Source organism: Aedes albopictus, chromosome 1 (assembly GCF_035046485.1).
Source record: "Aedes albopictus strain Foshan chromosome 1, AalbF5, whole genome shotgun sequence".
NCBI lineage: Eukaryota > Metazoa > Arthropoda > Insecta > Diptera > Culicidae > Aedes > Aedes albopictus.
The window spans coordinates 67,196,344-67,216,692 of record NC_085136.1 but is presented as its reverse complement, the minus strand read 5'-3'; the positions used below and the strand labels follow the sequence as shown (position 1 = coordinate 67,216,692).

At 45.5% G+C, this 20,349-nt stretch overlaps 1 protein-coding gene across 2 annotated transcripts in view; it reads right to left on the bottom strand.

Moving 5' to 3' along the window:
* The window catches only part of LOC109414690 (sodium-independent sulfate anion transporter-like), a 60,043-nt gene that overhangs the window by 6,198 nt on the left and 33,496 nt on the right, over window positions 1–20,349 (bottom strand). The window contains exon 1 of one of the 2 annotated variants that reach the window (XM_062845099.1): window positions 13,453–14,137. The exons of the other annotated variant lie outside the window; for it this stretch is intronic. Coding sequence (XP_062701083.1) covers window positions 13,453–13,711 — 259 coding nt within the window. The 5' untranslated portion in view covers window positions 13,712–14,137. Of the gene's footprint in view, window positions 1–13,452; window positions 14,138–20,349 lie in introns of those variants that run through there. 2 annotated transcript variants of the gene reach the window in all.

The following is a 20,349-nucleotide window of genomic DNA, read 5'->3' as shown; positions in this document are numbered from 1 at the left end:
TGAAAAATCCCTCAAAAATATCCTTGAGATAAGGTACACCGGGGCAAGTTGAAACGGGTGGGGCAAGATGAAACACGAAGTTTTGAAATAGATTTCAATACAATTTCTAAATTTTTCTTTCGCTAAAAGTTTGTTTGGATCAAAAACTATGTGTTATGGCATTCAAGCTGTTTACTATCATTGGATAACATCATGTTAACCAGCTGTTTCATCTTGCCCCACCCGTTTCAACTTGCCCCGGTGTACCTTATGCCTGATTGTAATCCTAAGGGAATTATTGAAGGAACTCCTGTAGGAAGACCTGAATGAGCTTCTGGGGAAATCTCTGATGTAACTCCTGAAAGCATCCGTGAGTCTTCCTGAAAAAATCTCAATCTGCAATTTGAAAGAACCCCAAGAATCCCTGAAATTCTTGGGGGAATCTCTGATGGAACTCCTAGAAAGGACTGCTGTAGGAATTTTTAATGGTGCTTCAGAAGGAATCCCTGCAGGAACTCCTAGACTAATTTCTAAAGACCTCCTGCAGGAATTCCTGAAGAAACTTCTCACGGGATTTATTTATTTAATACCAAACTTCATCTGAATATGTCTTAATGATGTAAAAAAAAACACATACATAGATAAAAGCAAATTACAAAACAAAAGAGGAAAAACAACAATCATCAAAATTAAAACTAAAAATGTAACTTAAAGCTGATGGTTTACTTGGGATAGGTTTCGGAAGTGCATCGTGAAGTGTTGCTGCTGGATTCTTGATGGATCTTCAAGTGGCATTCATGAATCCTCCTGAAAGAATATTTAAAGGGACTTCTGGAAGAATACCTGAACGAACTCTCGTTGAAATAGCTTAGGAAACTTCTGAAGGAATTCCATATGAACACATGGAGGCATCCCTGAATCCTCCTGGAGCTATTAGGGAGACCCCTGAGCGAACTGTTGGAGAGATCACCGAAGGAACTTCTGGAGCAATCCTTGAAGAACTCCTGAAAGAATCTCTGCATTTTTTTCTTGAGGCATCCCGAAGTAATTCCAAGAGGAATCCCTAAAGTAATTTCAGGAGGGATTCTTGAACAAATTCCAGGAATTTCTGATGGATCTCCTGGAGAAATCTCTGAGGAAACTCCTGGACTAGATCCTAGAGAAACTCCTGAAGCAACTTCTGAAGGAATTAATGAAGGAACTCTCAGGCTAATCTCTGAAGGACCTCCTATGAGCATTCCTGAAGGATCTTCTGGATGAATCTCTGATGTATATCTAGTATGCATCCCAGAATTTTCCTGAAATAATTTTTGAAAGTACTCCTGTCGAGATCTTCCTTAGAGATCTACTAAAAAAAATCATCCTGGAGACATCCCTGGACAATTTTCTGGAGGAATCCGAGGTGGATCTCCAGGAGGCATCACTGAATCCTTGTTCCGCTGAAGACTTCTGGAAGATTCTCTGAAGAAACTTCTAGAGAGATGTGAATGCGTGTTCTGAGAAATTAATTATTGTGATCAATCTTCTACGATAGTGATCGTGAGATTTTTTTTATCTCAACTTAAAATTAATTTTGTTCGTGCACTGATCATCGGCGCGAAAAATGAAGAGCGGCGGCGTGACAAACAGCGGCGTACGGCGCGCCGCCGATACCTCGGTCGGCGTCGGCGTGGGGCAAAAACTGTCGGCGGCGGCGGCGTGGCGCGGCGGCGCACAGGTCTAATCACTAACGCTCAAACACTTAAGACGCCTACTTAGTCTTCGGCTGATATCTCATTGGTTCCTTGTGAGAATGTAGCTGGTCTGGCGACACTGGAGTAGCATCTACGGGCGGTCAATCAAGCTCAAGCAAGTGTTTCTTTCACGGAGGAGGAGGATTTCGGAAGACGAAATGTTTTCGCCATCCGTAGGTGGCCAGCCAGGATCATTGCCGCCTCCGGCGAATGGCCCACAGCAGCATAAAACAACTTCAAATCACTAACCGGGAATGCAATTTCAGCAACAGCAGCCAGCCGCCGTCGGTTCCAATCGCTAACCCTCCGTTTATACAGATCAGTGGTTCACAAGCTGATTCATACGTACCACAACAGCAACAGCAAATGTTTCGTCGGTTATTTTCAGCAGATGCAGCAGCAAATCAATCCTCAATTTCGGCACCAGCAGGCGATCCTCAGCCAACAGTTGGACGTATTCCGGTTGACGATGTCAATGTTCCGACGAATCCGTAACAGATACTCGACTCGCTGGCGAGTAACTTCCGTAAGTTCCGGTACAAACTGGACAACGATGACTAAGTTGAAGAGCTTATTCGGAACATCAGAGTCTGGACATGTCAAGAAGCAAGTCACCGAAGACTACAAAACGTTTGCCTGTCGAGTGAACATACTCTTAGAACTTAGGAAGCTTTCGGCGGACCAATACAAGTACAAGTGTCTCATGTTCGTCTGTGGGCTGAAGGCGGAAAGCGATACGAGATCAGGGCGAGGCCGCATTGAAGAGCGAGACGACGTAATGCTGAAGCAGATTTCGGACGAGTATCAGCGGCTTCTCAACTTCAAGCACGATACGGCGATGATCGAGACAGCGTCTTCGTCGGCAGGAATGCAAGCAGCATAGAAGCAGTATGGGAAGCGAAACTTTCGTTACGGGAAAGGATCACCACTGTCAAGATCCGAGCATCCGAAGAGCGCCGGTACAGCAACGCCTTGTTGGAATTGCGGTGCTATGCACTACTCCAGAGACTGTCCGTTCAAGAACAACCGGTGCAAAGAATGTGGGCAAATCGGTCACAAGGGTGGATACTGCCCCAGTACCAAGAAAATCAAGTCTCCCAGCAGGCTACACAGGGTACACAGGTACACAGGGAAGCAAGCGAACACAGGAAGTGTGCAGGTGGAAGATCATCCAGAAGCGACGAAGGGTTGTGAAAGCGGAAGTCAAACGGCAGCCTAGTCAGTCTGCAGCTTGATACTGCGTCGGATATCAGCATCATTTCCGAGCAGACATGGCAAAATATCGGGTGGCCTGCATCAACTCCGGCGACAGTCCAAGCTGCAACTGCCTCGGGTAAACCCCTGAAGCCACAGTTCCAGTGTTGCTCAGAAGTCGCAATTAAGGGTGAGAAGCGAACTGGTGTAGTCACGCAGCAGGCTGCTCAATTTGCTTGGGCTAGACCTCATCGACGTGTTCAACCTCGGATCGGTGCTGATACAACCAGGTTCACAGCTCTCTGGCTTCCATTAACTCCCTCAAATCAGCCTTCCCGGGCGTTTCCAGCGATGCACCAGGGCTGTGCATGAAGACGAAGGTCAAGTTCACGCTGAAAGAAGGAAAATCTCCAGTGTTCCGGCCGAAGCGAGCAGTGACTTAAGCGGTGTTCTCAATTTACCGGGCACCTGCTTGAATGTGGTGATGGATTTCTCACACTCCACCGTCCAAGCGAACTTCCTGTCTGCTTTGAGGAGCTCATCTAGCGGATAGCGAAGCTTGCGCATACTCGGGACGAATTTCCCGTAGTATTTCATCGCTCCAAGGAACGATCGAACTTCGGTGACGTTGGTTGGTGCTGGCATGTTGCAGAATGATTCGATTTTCGCTGGATCCGGGCGCAGACCTTTTGGCCGAATGAGCACTTCGGTCTTGACGGTGAATCCGAAATCTTGGAGACAACGTAGAACTGCTTCGAGGTTACGCTGATTATCTGCTTCGCCTACGCCGCCGACCAGAACGTCATCGAGATAGCCCGACGTATATTCTAGCCCAGCCAGCATCGTGTCCACTTGTTGCTGGAATGCTCCGAGTGCTGCCTTCACTCCTGGTGGAAGCCGATTGTACCGGTAGAGTCCTCAGTGAGTGTTGGTGGTGAGCATCTCCCGGCAGATTTCGTCGGAGACTCGTGAGTCGTCTTCAGTGCCAGCATTAACGTTCAGATTCCTATTATCTTGTGCAACAATCTCGACAAAGTTCATCTGGCCCGATACCTCGCCACACTTCACGCCAACGAAGATCGTCGCTAAGTATCGCCACGAATCAGCTATATCAAGAGGGGAGATTTTGGGAAACACTGGACTAACCTAGTGGTCAACCGATCGCTACACACCAAACGCTTACAGCAAAGCAAAAGCCAGCAAAATGATTTGCTGAATTTTCAGCAATATTTTTCTGGAATCCAGCACAACTTGGTGCCCTATCAGCACAAATTGCTGGATGTTTCAGAAAACTTTGCTGAAATTCAGCAATTTGTATTGCTGAATGCATTCAACATGGCAAAAACCAGCAAAATCTGCTGGTTAGCTGTCGAAAATGATTAGGGTGAACCACAACAAACACTGCTATGCTCACTGATAGCAGCAGCTTGACTGCTTGACGCTTTTTAAGTTGATGATAAGATTTATAAAAATGGTAACAAGGACTTGGCCAGGTGTGTGGAGATGAGTAGGTCTTTGTTATTGTTATTGAATAATACGTCTGCTAGGTTTGGTAGTCTAATACTTAATGAGGTTTTTTTGAACTAATCTAATCATGACATACTACAATTCGATGGTTACTATTCTATCATCCCCCCTTAACCGAGAATTTCTCTAATTCCGAGGGTCTTCCTTCCATCTTCAAAGTTCTCCGTCGGTAGTGCCTTAGTGAGCATGTCCGCTGCTTGATACTCGGCACTAACATGTTCGAGATTAATGTGTTTGTCTTCGATGTGCTGCCTGACGAAATGATGCCGAATATCAATATGTTTGCTTCTTGAAGAATAACCGATTTCTTTCTCCGCCAGGTGAACAGCACTCCGATTGTCACAAAAAATGGGCACCGGTTCAGCACATCCGGACAGCTCCTCTCGAAAACCTCTCCACCAGATGGCTTCCTGCGTAGCAGCTCGGCTTCCGTCGTCGAGAGAGCAACCGTCGTCTGCTTGCGACAGTTCCATGATATCGGCCCACCAGATTGCAGGAACACATATCCGGTGATGGACCGACGGGTGTCGGTGTCGTTTCCCCAGTCCGCATCACAGTAGCCTACGAAGCTTCCGTTGCACCGTCCGTTGTACGTCAGCTTCATTTTCTTCGTGCCTTTTAGGTAGCGGAGGATTCGCTTCGCCGCAGTCCAGTGAGCTTTCCCCGGATCGTTGACGAAATGGCTTACGGCGTTAACAGCAAAGCTAATATCCGGCCGAGTGCCTTGGGCCAAATATTGCAGGCCGCCGACTAGTTCGCGGAAAGGAACCTTCTCCATCTGCTTCCGCTCTTCTTCCGACTTTGGACTCATTTGCTTCGTGAGCTTCTGTCCCGGGTCCGCTGGTGTGGTAACGGTGTTGCATTCAGTCGCGCCGAACCGATCTAGGAGCTCGTTGATGTACTGCTCTTGGTCCGACCTTACTACGCCGTCCTCTCTGGTTACACGAATTCCGAGAACTTTGTTGGCCAGTCCCAAGTCCTTCATCCTGAACTTCTTGGTCAGCTGCTTCTTCAAATTCTCCTCCCAGCGCGCGTTGTTCGAAAAGATGAGCAGGTCATCCACATACACTGCTACTATCAGGATACTTGTGCCTTCGATCTTGTAGTAGACACAGGTGTCGTATCTGGACCGCTTCAACCCGATTCGCTTGAGCTCAGCATCCAGCTTCAGATTCCAGACCCTGCTGGCCTGTTTGAGGCCGTACAATGCCTTCTTCAACTTGCAGACTTTCGTTGGCGCCTTCTGGTCCACGAACCCTTCTGGTTGCTCCATGAATATTTCCTCGTCCTCTAGGTCTCCCTGCAAGAACGCCGTCACGGCATCCATCTGCCGCACCTTCAAATTCATCCTGGCCGCCAGGGACATGAGGTAGCGAACAGTGGCGTATCGCACTACAGGTGCATAGGTCTTATTGTAGTCCACACCCTTAACTTGAGAGAAGCCCTTGATTACCAGGCGGGCTTTGTATCTCTCCACCGTCCCATCGGAGTTGGTCTTCACCTTGTACACCCACTTCGACCGCAAGGCCTTTCGTCCGGCAGGTAGCTTCGTCAGCTCCCACGTGCAGTTCTTCTGTAGGGCGTCATACTCCGACTGCATGGCCTCCTTCCACCGGTCGCTGCCTTCACCGGAAATCGCCTCCTGGAACGTATTCGGCTCATTGAACACCACCGGATTGGCAGTATGGGGACCATCGTACTCTGGGTTCGGTTCTGAAAACTGTTGAGGATTTTTAGGGGCGGCACTGCAGTTCATAATAAAGTTTCGATACTTGCCTGGGGGCACGCGCTCCCGCTCACTGCGCCTTACCAACTTGCGTGGGTCCTCTGTTTGTGAGGGGAGCGCAACAGGCTGCGACTGCTGAACGGGCTGCTGCTCTTGAACATCGGTTTCTTCCCCCTCCGGGTCATCGTAATCGGACTCACTACTATCTTCATCATCGTCATCTTGCACTCCGGGCACGTTCCGCTGATCTTGGTCTTGATCTTGGACGATTGGCTGAACGACCACATCAAGTGGAACATCTTCTATGGTCGCTTCTTCAAACTCAGGAATCTGGTTGATCGCACTTTCGTCCAGGAATATGACATCCCGGCTGACGATAACGTTCTTCACCTTCGGACTGTACACTCGGTACGTTTTGGAATTGCTGCTGTAGCCCATGAAAATTCCGGGCTCGGACTTTGGATCCCACTTCCTCCTCTTCTCTTTCGGCACGTGGAACATTACCTTGGATCCAAATACGCGCAGATGGGCTAGGTCCGGTCTTCGTCCGGTAAACGCTTCTTCTGGTGTCACCGGCAACCCTTTCGTTGGCGATCGGTTGATCACGTACGACGCCGTCGCAACAGCTTCGGCCCAATAGCGCTTCTCCAATTTCGCGTCACACAGCATACTCCTCGCTTTCTCCACAATCGTCCGGTTCATACGCTCAGCTAATCCATTCTGTTCCGGGTTGTATGGAACGGACATCTCGTGCTGAATACCGGACTGCCGAAGAAACTGCTTCATAGAGTGATTCACATATTCGGTCCCATTGTCCGACCTGAACCGCTTGATTTTCTGACCTGTCTGGTTCTCAGCGAAGCTCTTGAAGTCTTGAAACGCTTCTAATACTTCCGTTTTTGATTTCAGGAAATACACAAACGCCTTCCTACTTGCATCGTCAATAAACGTTAGGAAGTAGCGCCTTCCTCCAATCGATGTCGTCTCCATGGGTCCACAGAGATCGGAGTGTATCAACTCCAGCACATGGTCTTCACGATGTCCCATGGATCGAAACGGCTGTCGTGGATGCTTGCCTTGTATGCAGGGTACACACTTCGTAAAGTTGGCCACGCTGAAGTCGAATCCACTTGCCATGCCGCCTAATCGCTTCATGCAGCCAACGGACATATGGCACAACCTCCGGTGCCAAAGCTGGAAGTTGTTCTCCGCCTTGCAGGTCATATTCGCCGACGGACTGTGGGCTTTCCTCAACTTATACAAACCGCCGGACTCTTGTCCAACCGCAACTACTTCGTTCTTCGGACTGACGACCTTGCACGCTTCCTTCGTAAACGTCACGCTGTAACCGTTTTGGCACATTCTACTTACCGACAGCAAATTTACTGCCAGATCCGGTACGCACAGGACCTCGCTCATGGAAATTTCGCAGGTTGTGGCTCCAACATCCGCCGACACGTTCACCAGTCCTTTGGCAACCACCGGCACCGTCGCATTGTTGGCCACGTTTTTTTTTTTTTTTTTTTTTTTCTTCTAAACCATAGGGGGATAATCTGCTCAACAGACACCCTAACAGAAGGTTAGGGTAGTGTAGGTCTGACAGGCCGTCTTCTACAACAAAAGTAAAATCCAGGACTACTCTCTCCTCGTACCCACTAAACCATTCCTATGGTCGCCAAACCCTACGTCTCTCCGGAACCACCAAGAAGGTATTGCTTCAGAGAGGGGCTAGTGCACATCGCACCCACAAGGTTAGCTGCGTAGCCTGCAGCAACGAACATCGATGACTCGCTTTGGAGAGTCCATCACGGTAGCATGCTGGCGCTTAGCCAGTTTCCCGAGTGGTCCTCGCCACTCCCTTTGCCCTCGGAAGGCGGGCAGGGTCAACCCCGCCCGCGCCCTACTGCTGAGCGGACATCAAGAACTGATGCCCACGTGCAGCCCGATCTGACCTGCCCGTAAGGAAGGGTATCACTACCCTTCAGGCCCTATCAGATGCACCCGTAGGTTGCAGACAGCAGGATCTCACCTACCCCGACCCTTGCCGGGGACCCCTTTCCAACCGCGGGCTCGGATCCAACCCAGTAGACCGACGCCACGACAGCACCACTACCGGGACTTCCTCTCCGCGGCCACTTAATCGTTGTAAGGGTCGATCTCGACCGCAGGGCACCGGTATGACCTACGAAGCCGACTCCGAACCCCTGGACCACCTCTTGTACTGCATCTGGACTAGCCATTCTCCGAGTCCACGCGCCACCTCCTCTGTAGCTGAGACGAGACTCGCGAAGAGGAAAAAAAGCAACGTCAAATGCAGCCCAACTGAGCTGTCAGTTGTAGCCCGTTTGATTACGTTACCTAAAACGAGGAAAGTATTGCTATCCGAGATAAATTCTGAAGCCAAAATTCACTCCGAGCAACATTTTCTTCTCCTGTACTGTCAAAAATAAATTGAAAACAAAATATTCCAATCATTACTTTGCTTGGCGATTGTTGGCGATGCAAAATTTCATCTCAACATGATTTTGTGCGTGAATGGGATTCAGTCACACTGCATGTGAGGTGATGCGGTCACGTACGTGTTTGAACCACCAGCCCAAAACCTCGCCCAAAACATAATGTCAACACAGATAGGAAGAAGAAAAAAATAACAATGTAGAGAAAAAGAAGACCGTCTTCGCGAGTCTCGTCTCAGCTCTGTAGCTCCCAGACGATGTGGGTAATAGCCGTTGAAACGGCGTTCCAGCCAAACTCATCCCTACACATCCTCTGGACCAAGTTGTCCGGAGTTGTGTCCTCCCCGCATGTGGCAAGCATGCGGTCACGCATTGTGCGAAAACGCGGGCACACGAACAAAACGTGTTCCGCCGTTTCCTCTAAACCATTGCACACTGGGCATTCGGGAGAATCCGAATGCCCGAAACGGTGTAGATACTGTCGGAAGCAACCATGACCTGTAAGGACCTGTGTCAGGTGGAATGTGACTTCCCCATGGCGCCTATTAATCCAACTATCTACCCTCGGCATCAACCTATAGGTCCACCTTCCTTTGGTGGAACTGTCCCACGCGCGCTGCCATTTGACCATAGAGGCCATCCTGACAGTCCTGCGTATGCCTCTTGTGCCGCGCATTTCGAAGCACTCCATGTCCTCACTGATAAGAATGCTGATAGGCACCATACCAGTAATGACGCAGAGAGCGTCGTGTGACACGGTACGGTACGCGCTCGCAACCCTCAGGCACATAAGCCGTCGGTAGCATTTAGTACTTAGCGCGGTGCCCCACGCCGGGCCGCCATACCTAAGTATGGACGTAGCAACACTAGCCAGAAGCTTGCGCTTACTGGCGTACACCGCAGAGCTATTGGACATCATCCGGGACAGTGCCGCAATAGCTGTGGAGGCTCTTTTACAGGCATAATCGACGTGGCTACCGAAGGTAAGCTTATCGTCGATCATCACGCCCAAGTGTTTGACGGAGCGCTTTGACAGGATAGTACAGTCTCCTACACTGATCTCCGTCTGCTGCTCCGACTTCAGGTTGTTAACAACCGTCACCTCTGTCTTGTGGTGAGCCAGCTCCAGTTTCCTGGACCGCATCCACGCCTCCACAACCTTGATCGAGTGGTTGGTAGTCAACTTTACCTCCTCGATCGTTTCACCGTAGACTTCGAGCGTAATGTCGTCGGCAAATCCGACAATCACCACTCCCACTGGATACTCTAACCTCAACACCTCGTCGTACATGACATTCCATAACACCGGACCCAGGATGGAACCTTGCGGGACTCCTGAGGTTATGTGAAAGCACTTCCGACCCACCTCCGTGTCGTAGACTAGTACACGATTCTGAAAGTAATTCCGAGAATCTTGTACAGGTACTCCGGTATCCCCAGACGCAAGAGCGCATCGGCAATAGCAGACCAGCTGGCGCTATTAAACGCATTCCTTACATCCAGAGTCACTACCGCGCAAAAGCGAATTCCCCTCCTCTTAGGCTCGAGTGCTTTCTCGGCGGTTTTTGTAACCGACAAGATAGCGTCTACGGTGGACCTCTCCTTCCGGAAGCCGTACTGGTTACTCGAAAGACCATTTTCGCCCTCGGTGAACCGCAACATTCTATTGAGGATGATCTTTTCGAGCACCTTCCCCGCCGTGTCAATCAAGCATATTGGTCTATATGCCGACGGGTCTCCGGGTGGTTTCCCCGCCTTTGGCAATAGTACCAGGCTCTGCCTCTTCCAAGCTTCTGGGAAAACTCCCTCGTCCAGGCATTTCTGCATAGCAGACCTGAACATCTCGGGAGCCTCTGCAATAGCTACTTTTAAGGCCAGGTTCGGAACTCCGTCCGGACCTGGGGCCTTACCTACGCTAAGGGACTTAGCTATCCCCGCAAGTTCCACATCGGTGACCCTCTCCTCATCGCCAGCCCCAGTCCCCGGCTGTCCTACGAAAGGAGGCCAAGGACTAGGATCATGACGCGGAAAAAGTCCTCCAATGATCCCCTCCAACATCTCTGGAGATTGCTCTGTAGGAGCCATCACACCTCTCGTCTTGGCCATAACGATCCTGTAGGCGTCACCCCACGGGTTCGTATTGGCACTCTGACAGAGACCCTCAAAGCAGGCCTTTTTGCTTGCTCTTATCTCGGTCTTGAGCGCGGCTTTTGCAGCGGCGAACACCACCCGCCGTTCGTTTCGCTCTTCCTCTGATCGTGCTCGCTGCATCCGCCGCCTAGCCCGTAGGCAGGCGCGGCGCAGGTCCGCAATCGCGTCGGTCCACCAGTAAGCCGGTGGCCTCCCATTTCTAGGGTGGACTCGCCTAGGCATGGTCGCATCACACGAACGTGAGAGCACCGCTACCAGCTCGTCGCCGTCTAAACCGATTAAGTTTCGCGCACGGCGGAGCGCCTCCCTAAATACCCCTTCGTCGAAGTATGATGTCTTCCACCTGCGAGGGCTTGGCCTTGGCCTAGCCGCCTCTTCTTCTATCCGCTGTCTGCTGTTATTGTAGTCGATACTGTAGCGAACCGCCAGGTGGTCGCTGTGAGTGTAGCCATCATCTCCATGTAGCCACTCTCCAGTTCGAACTACTTGTTAGGCCAGGACTACAAAAGGTCACGTCAATAATTGACTCCGCTCCGTTTCGACTAAAGGTACTCTTGGTACCGACATTAGCCAAGTCGACATCTAAGATGGCCAGTGTTTCTAGCAGGATCTGACCCCGCTGGTTCGTGAAACGGCTTCCCCATTCCACGGCCCAGGCATTAAAGTCGCCCGCTATTACCACCGGCCTTCGCCCTGTTAGCACGGTCGTTAAGCGGTCCAGCATTTGCGTGAACTGCTCGATCGGCCACCGCGGAGGCGCATAACAGCTACAGAAGAAGACCCCGTTTACTTTGGCGACCACGAAGCCCTCATAGGTAGTAGACACCAACTCCTGAACGGGGTATTTACCCGTCGTCCATATCGCCGCCATTTTTCTGGTCCCATCCGCGACCCAGTTGCCGTTGCCGGCGGGTACTCGGTATGGGTCCGATGTGATGGCGATATCCGTCTCCCACTCAGAAACTGCCTGACAAAGCAGCTTTAATCAAGTAAGCCACGGAACTGTTAACGATTCTGCGGAATAGAAAGCCAAAATGACTTCGAGCCCACACCATGAGCACTCCTGTTTTCACAATTCCATCTCTTATTCGGCTGACGCGATTTTTTTTTTTACAATTTAATCTCTCATTTTTCCAATTAATCAACATTCTCATTTTCAAGTTTTTCCCAGTACGTTTCGACATGTGATTCTTCCAGTATATCGTCTGGGGATTCCTCCAGATTGTCTTCCGAAAATTAATTCAGGAAGTTCCTCCAAAATTCAATCACCAAGTGCTTCACAAAATCCTCCGCGGATTCCCTCAGAGATATTCTTTAAATAGTTCTCCGGGGCAACCTTAAAAAAAATATTCAGTATCTCCACCGGAGATTCATTCAGAAATCATTCCAGGGATTATAGAGCATTTAAAATGATGAGTCATCCTTCTTTTTCTTTGTCTTGGCGTAGCGTCTTCACTGGGATAATGCCTACTTCTCAGCTTAGTGTTCTATGATCACTTTCTCAGTTATTGTCTTCCTTATTGCCATTGCACAGCATTTTGCATCGTGTGACAGGTACGAAGATACTCTGCAAGGAAGTCAAGAGAATTTCCATTACAAAAAGTTTCTGGACCGTCCGGGAATCGTATTCGTCACCCTTAACATGGTCATGCTGAATACCCACGCCTTTACAGCTGTGGCCCTCTATTTAGTTCGAATGAATTTATTGTAGCAAATTCAAAAGAGGGCGAGTACTGCTTCTTTTTGCGGCTAAGTTTGTTGAGTTTGATCATGATTTTAATTTTTGACTGCGCTGATGTAGTAGAATCGGTGACGTCTATACGTCACATGCGTTTATGTTTAGTCAATTTGAATTATTGTACATCATAGTAGGCTGAGAATATATTCACATTTGTTGGATTACGAATCGAAAGAATAAGACGTGTTTTTCTTATGAAACAACATTTGGCGACGATGGATAAATTGTGTAGTTAAAATGAGATAATTGAAAAGCAGATTATGTGGAAAGCTATAAAAGTGATGTTAATGTGATTATGTTTCTGATCTGAAGAGCAATAATTTTCTATTTTGAATATATGGACGGGTAGTGGTAGGTACGGGCATGTGTCTGTCGCAGAAAGAGTGCGTTCTGAACCCATCATCGTCATAGCAACGTTGGACATGTGATGAGCAGTTGATGTTTGCTGATTGGAGGTATTGCTGTGTGCATTCAAAATGCAAATATCAAATGCGGGAGCACCAAATGCGGTAAGATTTTCTAACAAGTAACCCGATGTCAGTGGGAGCTTTCAAATCCTAGGTTGGCGCTGATATTGGCTATGGTTGCTACGTTGCCTTTGGTAACATGTGTTATCGCGTTTGAAGCGCATTTGGGCACCATTTGCATCTTGAACGCACACAGCAATAGATGATTATGATTCAATCATTATCATTGTGTGTCCTTGCATAGATGAGGACCGTTAGCCATCCCGTGGGAAGATTTGTGGAGTGGTTTTGTAAATGGATGCAGCAGCGCCTTTGTTGCAGGGGTATTTAAAAAAAGTGTCGGCAGCGACGCTGATCAATAAATTATGTGTATCATTTGAAATAGCGTTTTTTCACCGATACTACAGATGTGTTATTTTGTGCCTGTTTTAACCATACTCGTTTATAAGTAGTTCAATTAATTACACTAAGCCATATTCACCCATATAAGCTGCATATAACCCATAGTGCGACGGCAGTCCGGCCAACCCAGCATACGCCAAACTCTGCGGTATGATCGTCAACCCCAGCGTTATTCCGGCGATAAAATCCGACAGCAAATCTTCCCGCTGATACGCCCCAATCCAGTTCAGGATACTGATCCTGCGCACCACCGAGTTCTTCACATCCTCCCCATTGCACGAACCGACACTTTTCACCAACCGTTTCCGCAAGTCCGCGGAGAGATTCTGCTGCACCATGTCACAAGAAACGACGATCGATTGCGGGATCGGGTCCCACAAAATAAAACGAGAAACGACTGGACCGGACGATCGATCCCATCCAACTGTGCGATCAGTCAGTGGCTGTGCAAATTTTGGCAACCTCCACCGCCCATGGCTATTTACACATGCAAAGCGGCGCGGCTGGTCAGGTTTTTCGCTGTTTGCATTCAATTGTTCGGACACTTGGAGCGCGGAAGATTCCCCTACTTGATGACGACGATTCGGGTAGCCGCGAGACTGTCCAAAATCCGGAGAAGATCTGCTGGAGATATTATTTTAGGATCTCGTTGAAAACGCTTGTGATATGAGGCAAGCATGGGATTAAGGGTAGCGCCTATATCTAGAGACGTTCCGTAATGACAGATGAAATTGAGCGAGGGTAAGACTTTCGCGGAACTCGCGATCTACCGATCGTATCCAACTGTTTACCGTACTATTCTGGCGAGGTAATTGTGGGAACTAACTAGAAGAGAATAGAAAAGCGAAACTGTGTGATTTACACTAGCTTGCAAGCGTCATCATTAGTATCGTACGTGCTTCCGATCCATAACTGTGGAACTTGTTCTATCAATTTACAGTTTGTAGGAACTACAAGCAGCTCATCAATTGTTATTGAAGAGGTACATGTACCGTAAAGTGGAATTTCGATGTTCAAGAATCCTGAGGCTACGAAAAACATGTTGAAATATTCAAACAAGAGATTCCAGAATCGATAATGACAAGCAGTTGTTATACTTACTGAAACTGGTTTGCCTAATTCGATTTAGTAATCGGACTCAAAGTAAGTGAGTAAGTAATCGATTTCTTGTAATATATGTATAGCGATTTAGCGAAATAAATCAGTGAGTTATTTAGAAATTAAGAAAAATTTATAACATTTTTTAAAATTTCACTCCTGGATAACAATACGCAATCAAAAATAGTTTCTTCCATCTCGTTCTGTTATGTTTAAGAAATTAACAAGTAAGCGATCAACTACTAGTACTATGGTAGTAAAAAACTCAAAAGTCAAGAAAGCCTATCACCTATATACCTGAGATCGTTCCTACCCTTCTTTCTTTGTGGTACAGATAAAGATCCAAAACGAAGCTTATTTAACATTGCGTTGGCCACCAGCTAGTTAACTCTCGCTGCCGCCCTATGCTTGCTGACCCATCGACTACCCTCTGCACTACTACTTCAGGTTTTGGAGACTGGATGACACAGCAATAAATCGGAAAAAGAAGAAGAGGGTAAAAATTTGCACAGCAACAGTGACTCAGCAGTTTTTTTTTCGGGCAACGGATTTCGATGTAGGGTTTCAGTCAGTAGGTGGTTTCGCTTTCTGATGACTCCGGCCGGCACCCTGCTAGCACGTGAGGTGTAGGGGAAACACCAATTCCCAATAAAGGTTAAAATTGGCTGAGCAGGCTGTTGTGGAAGCTTGCGAGTATCGTTTCTTAATTTGTAATTCAATTAGTGAATTTACATTGAGCAAATAGTGATCTACCGTCATTTTATTCAAAACTGCCTTACTTTCTATGGAAATTTTAGATCACACTAAGACCCATTCTGACTAGTATACATGTTAATGGTTGCTCCTTCGTGATTCATCTGAACTGGTACTAATTGCACTGAGATTCAACGGAATAAGGGGCTGGAACACTCCACTTATTCTCAAAGTGCAATTTAAGCAGCTCACATTTTTGGTCAATAACGGCGCCGGTCAAGGTTTTAAAGTCAGCTGGGAAGGGAAAGGAATGTTAGAGTGTACTGGTTGTTGCTACTAGAGACCGAGAGTACTGTGCATCCCCACAACCAGCACGGACTGGGGTATTTGTTAGACGGGAAGAATGAAAAATCTGGGAGTCACCGTTGGGTCGGTGATGCCATCCATGGATAAGGGTTATTTATAGTGTTCGTAGGTGATAGATTGTGTGGTGAATACTATGAAGGTCAAGCGGCACAGTTCGCTTTGGTCGCATAACTTGTAGGCAGACCCGGATTAAGGATTGTGGAGGCCCGTCGGAAAGATTAGCAAAAATGTTTTTCCTTATTTTCGGACTGTGCTTGAGCAATATGAAAAATAAGCTAATTTTAGAAACCAAAATAGTTATTTATGCAACGAGCTGCAAAATAGAGAGTTTTACAGCACGAGCCTTACATTTATCCAACGAGACTTGGATAATTATGACGAGTGCTGTAAATTCGAGTTTTGCAACGAGTTGCATACAATAATTTTTGCAATGACAAAAATTATTCACTGAAGTATGAAGTATGGGGGCCCCTAAAATGTGGGGGCCCGAGGCCCTGGCGAGCAACTGCATCAATCAATCCAACATATTATTGTAATGATTTGGGAGGATTAAGAATTGCCTACCAGCTGGTTAGATTGCCTCATAATCAACGAGAAAGGGCACAGACTACAGTGTACCAATTACAGAGAGATTGCCCTTTTGAATTCGGCATATAAGATACTGTCACGTGTTCTTTCAAACAGACTAAGACCTCTTGAGGAGCCCTTCGTCAGCGAATACCAGGCTGGTTTTCGTGGGGGCCGATCAACGACGGGTCTAATGTTGACCCTGCGGCTAATCGTAGATAAATTTCGGGAATATAATTTGCAGACTCACCATCTGTTCATCGATTTAAAGGCAGCGTACGATTCAGTGAAAAGAAATGTGCAGATAATGTCAGAACATGGTTTTCCGGTGAAACTAATTAGGATGATACGCGCAACGTTAGATGGATCAAAATCAAGTATTCGGATCGCAGACGAAGTATGTACCTCATTTGAGACCTTGGATAGATTGAAGCAGGGAGATGCTCTTTTAAAATTGGCAGTTCAACATTACCCTCGAAGGAGCGATTAGGAGGTCTGGCGTGCAGAAGAATTGGCGTCTATCATTACACGGTCGCATATACTCTTCGGCTTTGCTGACGATATTGATCTCATCGGCATCGATCGTAGGGCAGTGGAGGAAGCTTATGCTCCTCTGAAGAGAGAGAGAGACAGCGACGCACAGTGGTCCAGATTTGAAAATACCTGGCAAAAATTACAAAATCATAGTAGTCCGCTAGTTTAGGTCTAAATGTATGTGTTGAAACATGATTTGGCTTTTGATTTCAAATTTGTGACATTTTCAGAATTTGTTGATTTGTTCGAATGAAATCCGAACAAAATGACTGTATTTCATACATTTTGGCTATATAAATATCATCATGGCGTTATTGTTTTGGCAGCTCTTGGTAGCTGCATTTTTCCTCAATCAATTCTACATACTTCAAACGAGCATTTGAGCGGAATATGCCCGAGGGGAGCGATTTGTAAGACATTTTGAAGTAAAAGTGTAAGTATTTTTCATACTAATGACTTGTAATGTCAATTTTGGAACCAAACATGTTATTTTAATCTCTCGCTCCGTTGTAGATGCCTGATATGCATAAGAATTTTTGTATACCCTTTAGGAATTATTGGAATGACGAATATTAACTAACTTTGGTGGAGGTTGAGCTCGTTGGTGTCCTTTGTCAGAAATTCAGTATTTTTTTCTATCAGCAGCTATTCAGTGCTGTTACAAGATGCAAAATCAATATTTCCAATTTATTTAAATGCGTTTCAATGCTCCTGATATTATAGATGAATCTTTGACAGACATTACCCCATTATAGACATGTTCGAAAAATTGACTTTCTGCCAGCTTTTCTTAAAACTGGACCTCTGTGCGACGATAGGCTTGACGATTAACTCTACCAAGTCGACGTACATGATAGTGAGTAGAGACAGAGGCAGGTCTAGTGGTGTTAGTGCTGAGCAAGTGATTGTGGTTGTTGAAGAATTTGTTTATCTTGGAACACTTGTGTTATGTGACAGTGATGTTTCCCGTGAAGTGAAACGGCGTATTGCAGCTGCGAATAGGGCCTTCTACGGAGCACACTGGGGCAGGATTGGAAATACACGGAAAAAACCTCTAGCTCGTCGATTTGGTGTCTTGAGAGAAAATATTTCAATGAACAAGGCCGATATTCTGAGCGATAGGTAATTTTCCTTACGTTATTCGCATAAAAGTCCTATAAGTCATTTTGGCCAAATAACATTTTAGCGATATGATGTCTTCGGCAAAGTTGTTCGACTATTTTGCTGAAAAAGTTTGCTGAAGACGTCAAATTTCCAAAGCCTACTACTATTCTTGAAATATTGACCGATTTATAAAATACCTATCTAAAATCGATTTTTTCATTAAAATACGTTTATGAACAAATTTAATGTCCGTTTTCGAGTTATAATAATGGAAAATACTAAAATAAAACATATATCAAGGAATACATCGGCAATCACCTAAAAAATACATTAGCTTTCATGTAAAAAAAATCACAGATATGATTTTTTTTCTAAATAGGGTTCAAAGTTTACTGTTTTAGGTAAATTAGTACAAAATTTGTGCTCATAAATTACTACGTTGTAAGATGCCAAGTGAACCATGAAAAGTATAGATACAATCTAGTCATAGGTTTAGCATAACTATATACATTCTTCGGGAAAGTTGTAGATCTATCAAGCTTTTATGTAACTTTAAAATTGACTGATCTAGAGATTTTTTTTCTGAATAAGCTTACCGGTTTTCTGGCATTAACTTTTTCAGTTTCGATTTTCCATAAAACTCGCTCAAGAAACACTTGTAGAGCATTGCTTCGTGCGCTGAGATGGTCGTAATCTCTTTTGGTTCAATAGTTACAGGTGTTATTCTTAAGAAATAGTTTTTTGAAAATGTGATATGACGGGTTGGGGCAAACATAATAAATATCTTTTGCCCGCATTCAAAAGAAGAAATGTTGTTTTTAAACATATAAAAAAATAGAGGGGTGCTATTTTTGTAACTCAAGTAGGAATACTCTAAAAGTGCCTATTTTTTTTTTCTAGAAAATTATCAATGTCTTTTGAACGGAATGACGTAGCAACATTCTCAGAGAACGAAAATGTGCGTTTATCTGAGCTCTAAAAATGATTCTCAGACAACTCAGATGAGAAATTTCAAACAAAAGAGATCAAGCGTTTCCCGGGTAGACGAGAATATCTAAATCATATCTCAAATCGAACACTTTTTGCTGTCTTTGCTCGATGTGATTTTGATGAGTTATTCAAAAATCTAATTAACATCGCACGAATAGCTCAGAGTGATTTGCAGGGTTGTTACGAGAAGCGTGGAAAAAAATTCGCGCCAAATCCGCGCGAGCAAAATTTGAATCCGCGCCAAATCCGCGCGATTGTGAAATTAAATTCGCGCCAAATTCGCGAGAGTGTGGAAGTAATGTTTCATTCTTCTACATTACGTATATATTAAACATAAAATTTGAACAATCTACAACAGCGTATAAAGAAAAGGCACTTTCAACTGAGATGGACTAATTGAGTGCCGGGAGCTGAATTGTTGAATCGTAAATTAACGCAATTCGTCTAAAATGTTCTAAGCTTTATGCAATTTGAAGACGTTTTGTCACAACTATATTTAATGTTTTTTCAGCAATATTCCTTCAAAAAGTTTTAGTAAAATCACTGTAGCAATCTACAGAGTGTTCTTATAAATATTTGCCAGAACCCGTCATTCAGGAGAATATATCAAAAGATTTGTGAAGAAATTTCTTGCAAAGAGAATATTGGAAAAATAAAAAAAAAATAATCATGGAGCTATACTATGAAAATCCTCGAAAAACCCTGAATGAAACGGAAATAATTTCTGAAGTTTTTATATAAAGTACCTACCTGATACAAACTTTTTCGATGGATTCTTAAAATAAAGATCATGAATTGGAGTAGGACATTGTGAGGATAATTCTTAGAAATTTGAAAAAAATAGTAATGTCTGGAGAGTCTTGGGAGAATCCCAGTGAGACATTATAGAAAGAAACTTAAACTTTATACAAGTATTATCCAGGGAGAATACCTTAGGCTCGTCTACGAATTATGCAGACTGTTAGGGGGCGAGGTTGGCCTGGTCAAAGTCATACTAATTTCGAAAATTTTGAATGGACAAAGTCTATGAGGATGGTTCTGAAATGGTCAAAAATGAGTCTACGTAGTTTATGGACAGCATCTTGAGGAAATATTAAAGAAATTCCAAGATGCACACATGGGGAGATGCCTGTACAAACAAAAAATACTTTCCTCCGCAGTTAAAATACTAAAAAATCCCTACAGCGATTGGAGTACACTCTTGGAAAATTCCAGAAGGACAATGTTGCATTTTTTCAAAGATTTTCTTGCTGGTTTAAAATTCCTCCAGGTTTTTTTTTTAGAGTTTCTCATGGTCCAGTTATTCATACAGGAATTCCAACAAAGATTCCTCAGGGATTTTCTCCAAAGTTATCACCATTAATTCTCATAGGGATTTATATGCTTTGTTATAAATTTCGACAGTTTCTAACTATGCGGTGTACCACTCTGAAAATTCCAACGATAAATCTATTGCTACGAGAGCTCTTCTAGTGGCTTCTGATGGATGGATTACTCCAGCCATGGATTCCTGAGAAATATTTGTAGAAATTCCTAGAATCTTTATTTTTTATTTTTTGAAAAACTTGTATTCAAAAGATCAAAAGATCAATCAATCCATGCGCGTAGCGGATTTGTCCCCTCT